General features: G+C 65.3%; 1 protein-coding gene across 1 annotated transcript; it reads right to left on the reverse strand.

Moving 5' to 3' along the window:
• Positions 1–358: 358 nt before the first annotated feature.
• Positions 359–2,362, reverse strand: EMIHUDRAFT_223340 (hypothetical protein; the record flags this gene model as incomplete). Its single annotated transcript, XM_005792174.1, has 5 exons — positions 359–460; positions 529–573; positions 884–927; positions 1,454–1,581; positions 2,202–2,362. 5 exons carry the CDS (start codon positions 2,360–2,362, stop codon positions 359–361), a joined length of 480 nt encoding a protein of 159 aa, XP_005792231.1.
• Between the last annotated feature and the right edge of the window lie 1,756 nt (positions 2,363–4,118).

Raw genomic sequence — 4,118 nt, forward strand, 5'->3', positions numbered from 1 at the left:
AAGGATTGTGAGCAGCACTCCTCGCAATAGTAGCATCTTTGGGATTGTGAGCCCTTACGCTCGCAATCCTACATCTTCTAGGACTAAGAGCAGCTCCGCTCACAATGTGACTGGTGACGCCTACGACTACTACCAGCGCGCTCACAATCCGAGCAAGCTCTAGGGTTGCGAGCAGCTTAGCTCACAATCCTAGCAACATGCCTTCGATTTCGAGCAAAAGCGCTCGCAATCCTAGAACTTTCGCCGATTGCGAGCGACAACGCCCACAGTCCTACGACTTCTAGGATTGCGAGCGGGTCCCCTCGCAATCGGTGCGATCACTGTTTGGATTGTGAGGAGACCCTCCCGGCGCGCTCACTCACAAGCGCTCGCGGCTGGAGCGATTGGGAGCGCCCTCTGTGCGAGGGCTATAGCAGTCCTTGGATCTTTGGTACGATGGTGAGCGCAGCCGCTCATAGTCCTACACGGATGGAGGACACGCGCAACGGCGGCTACTGCTCCGACGACATGCAGCGCGAGCTCAGTGACCGGGGAGCCGCGCGCCAGCAGCAGGTCCTCGTGCGGCGGCGGCGCCTAAGAATCGGCACAAGTCCTCTCGCGCCATCTCGCGCCATCTCGCGCCATCTCGCGCCATCTCGCCCCATCTCGCCCCATCTCGCGCCATCTCCACCGCCGCCTCCTCGCCGCGGGCAACGCTTTGGCGCACGGCGCCTCATCTCGGCCATTCTCGCGCCCTCGGCATGGCTCGGCCTCGGAAGCATCTCGGCCAGATCTCGGCAGATCTCGGCCAGATCTCGGCTAGATCTCGGCTAGATCTCGCCGTGGCGGCCGAGGCAGCGCCAGCCGCCGCACACGGCGAGGCGTGCGGCGTGAAGATGCGGACAGCCCAATCCTCCGCCTCGCCGCGCGAGACGCGGTAGGCAGCGCCTGCCGGAGAAGAGTATGATACATACACCACAATACTTCTCCTTCTTCTTCTTCTTATATCATTCTTATATCATTCATATGTTGCAGTGTGGTCGGCGCCGGTGAGGGATCCGTCGGCGGCGAAGGAGAGCAGCTCTCCTGCGAGTGAAGGAGACACACACGGGTGTTATAAGACAGTCCATTAAGGTAACCTTAAGGTACGTATTAGGCGGAGGAGGAGAGCAGCTCTCCTGGCCCGGGCAGCTCGTCACTCCAGAGCAGCGACCAGCCGCCGCCACGCAAGTACGGCAAGCCGGAGGGCGCAGCGAGGGCGGCGCGCGCCTGTTGATTGGTGAGTGGCCGAGAGGAATGACCATTCAACACACAATTGGTGGGTGCACAGCGAAGGCGGCGCGCGCCTGTTGGTTGATGGAGTCTGTAGAGAAACAACCGTCCTCGGTATCTCGTCAGTATTGGCCATCGGCAGGCAGGCGCAGCGAGGGCGGCGCGCGCCTGATGATCACGATGTGGACAGCCGACTAACAACCGCTCAGCAGACACTGGCAGGCGGGCGCAGCGAGGGCGAGGGCTCGCGCCTCGCCCGCCAGCAGTCTCAACAGCGCCCCGTCGCCGCCCTCGCCCGCCGTCCGCAGCAGCGCGTCTCGCAGCGGCGGCCTGGAGGGCGGAGGAGCGAAGGAGGAGGCCGGACGGGCCCAGACCTGCGAACGCTGATCGTTAGGGTGGGTGTTGAGTGGTTATGGCTGGGGGCCGGCTGAGATGAGGCAGAGAGGAGCCGAGAGGAGGCAGAGAGGAGCCGAGAGGAAGCCGAGAGGAGTCGAGATGAGCCGAGAGGAGCCGAGAGGAGCCGAGAGGAGCCGAGAGGAGTCGAGATGAGCCGAGAGGAGGCCGAGAGGAGCCGAGAGGAGGCCGAGAGGAGCCGAGAGGAGACGAGAGGAGCCGAGAGGAGCCGAGCCCAGACCTCGACACGGCCGACCAGAGGCTCTGCCGCCTCCGCCCGCCCTCGCCTCGCTCCCAGGCTCCCTCGACCGCCTCCCTTCTCCGCGCGCGCCGCCGCCGCCACCCTCCGCCGCAGGAGGGTGACGGTGAGCATGTCGACTCCGCCGCAGGCCGGAGCGTGGCAGAGGGCCAAGTGTGGCGTAGCGGACGCATCGAGCGAAGAGAGGGCCGCGGCCTTGTCGTCGCGGCCGCCACCGCCACCGCCGCTGTCGTCGGCATCGCAGCTGTGCGCCGCTGGCGCTGCGTCCCGACCCTCTTCGGAAGGGCCAAGCAGCCACTCTGCGAGCAGCGGCGCCAGAGGCGGGATCGCGACGCTGTCCAGCGGAGGGTCGTGAGGCAGCCCGATGGCAATGAGTGTGGCCGGCGTGCTGACGCCGCCGAGCCACGGCAGGCAGACAACGACGATACAGAGGGCGAGGAAGAGCAGGCGGAGGATCATCCGCGGGTCAGAGTACCGGAACCGCAAATTCTTTTCTTTGTTTTAGGTGTGTTGTTGGCAAATCAAGACACAATCTTTTCTGGGTGGGGTAGGTGCTCTACAATTGCACCGAGTTTCATTTCTTTTCCTCGCGATGTCCACCCTGCCGCGCCGCCGCTCGCGCCGCCTCGCCCCCGCCTCCACCGCCGCCGCCTCTTCAGACACGCCGCCGCCCGCCCGCCTCCTCGATCTCCCCACGGACCTCCTCCTGCGCGTCCTCTCCCGCTGCGACCCCGCCGACATCGCTCGCGTCGCGGCCGTCTCGCTGCTCTTTCACGCCTCGCTTGCGGTGGAGGCCATCCGCTTGTGGGCGCAAGAGCGCGGCTTCGAGCTGCCGGCGCTGCCAGTGGGCGAGAGCTGCGCCGTGCGGTGGCTGTGTCTCGCTGCGTTGCTGCGCGAGTCCAACCCGCCGGCGAGGGCGGCAGCAGGTGAGCATCACAGCCTCTTCATTGACGGCGAGGGGCGGCTCTCGTCGTGCGGCAAGATGTCCTGGATGTCAGGGCTGCTTGGCCACGGTGAGGGTGTGGCGCAGCTCAACACGCCGACCCGCCTCCCCTCGACGTTGGGCGACGAGCGCGCCGTGAGTGTGTCGGTTGGATACAGCCACAGCCTCGCCCTCACCGCCGCCGGCAGCGTCTGGAGCTGGGGCAGTGGACACGGTGGCAAGCTGGGCCACGGAGACCAGCAGGACCGGCCGCAGCCGAAGAAGGTTGAGGCCTTTGCGGGTCGGCGCGTCGTCGCCGTGTTGGCTGGTACCGCTCACAGCCTCGCCATCACCGCCGACGGAGCCGTCTGGAGCTGGGGCTATGGCTACAATGGCAAGCTGGGCCACGGCGACGAGCAGCACCAGCTGCTGCCAAAGAAGGTCGAGGCCTTGGCGGGGCAGCGTGTCGTCGCTGTGACGGCTGGAGACCACCACAGCCTCGCCCTCACCGCCGGCGGTGCAGTGTGGAGCTGGGGCTCGGGAGCCGATGGCCAGTTAGGCCACGGCGACCGGCAGCGCCAGCTGCTGCCAAAGAAGTTCGAGGCGTTGGCTGGCCAGCGCTTCGTCGCTGTGTCGGCCGGAGGCACCCACTGCCTTGCCCTCACTGCCGACGGAGCCTTCTGGAGCTGGGGCTATGGAGCCTATGGCCGGCTGGGCCACGGCGACACGCAGACCCAGCTGCTGCCAAAGAAGATCGTGGCGTTCGCAGGGCGGCGCATCGTCGCTTTGTCGGCTGGAGAGCACCACAGTATCGCCCTCACCGCCGACGGCGCCGTCTGGAGCTGGGGCTATGGACGCTTTGGCCAGCTGGGCCACGGCGACCAGCAGAACCAGCTGCTGCCAAAGAAGATCGAGGCCTTTGCTGGGCGGCGCGTCGTCGCTGTGTCGGCTGGAGCCGGGTTCGGCCTCGCCCTCACCGCCGACAGCGCCGTCTTTACCTGGGGCCAGGGCGACCACGCCTGCCTAGGCCACGGAGATGACCTGTCGGACCAGCTGCTGCCCAAGAAGATCGAGGCGTGGGGCGTGGTCGCCGGGGCTGTGAGGCGAAGGGCAGGTGATCCACCGTGCCCAGGGTCGTGAGAGGGAACCTTGAGAGGGAGCTTGGTTGTAAAATTCTTATTAATTCTAATTCTTGTAAAGTTCTAATTCTTTTTTATTAAATTCTTTTAAACGCGGTCGGAAGGGCGCTTTTGTCGCTTTCGGCAACACTGAATCATTATTTTGAAAGCCTGA

This window comes from Emiliania huxleyi (assembly GCF_000372725.1).
Source record: "Emiliania huxleyi CCMP1516 unplaced genomic scaffold EMIHUscaffold_109, whole genome shotgun sequence".
Lineage (NCBI taxonomy): Eukaryota > Haptophyta > Isochrysidales > Noelaerhabdaceae > Emiliania > Emiliania huxleyi.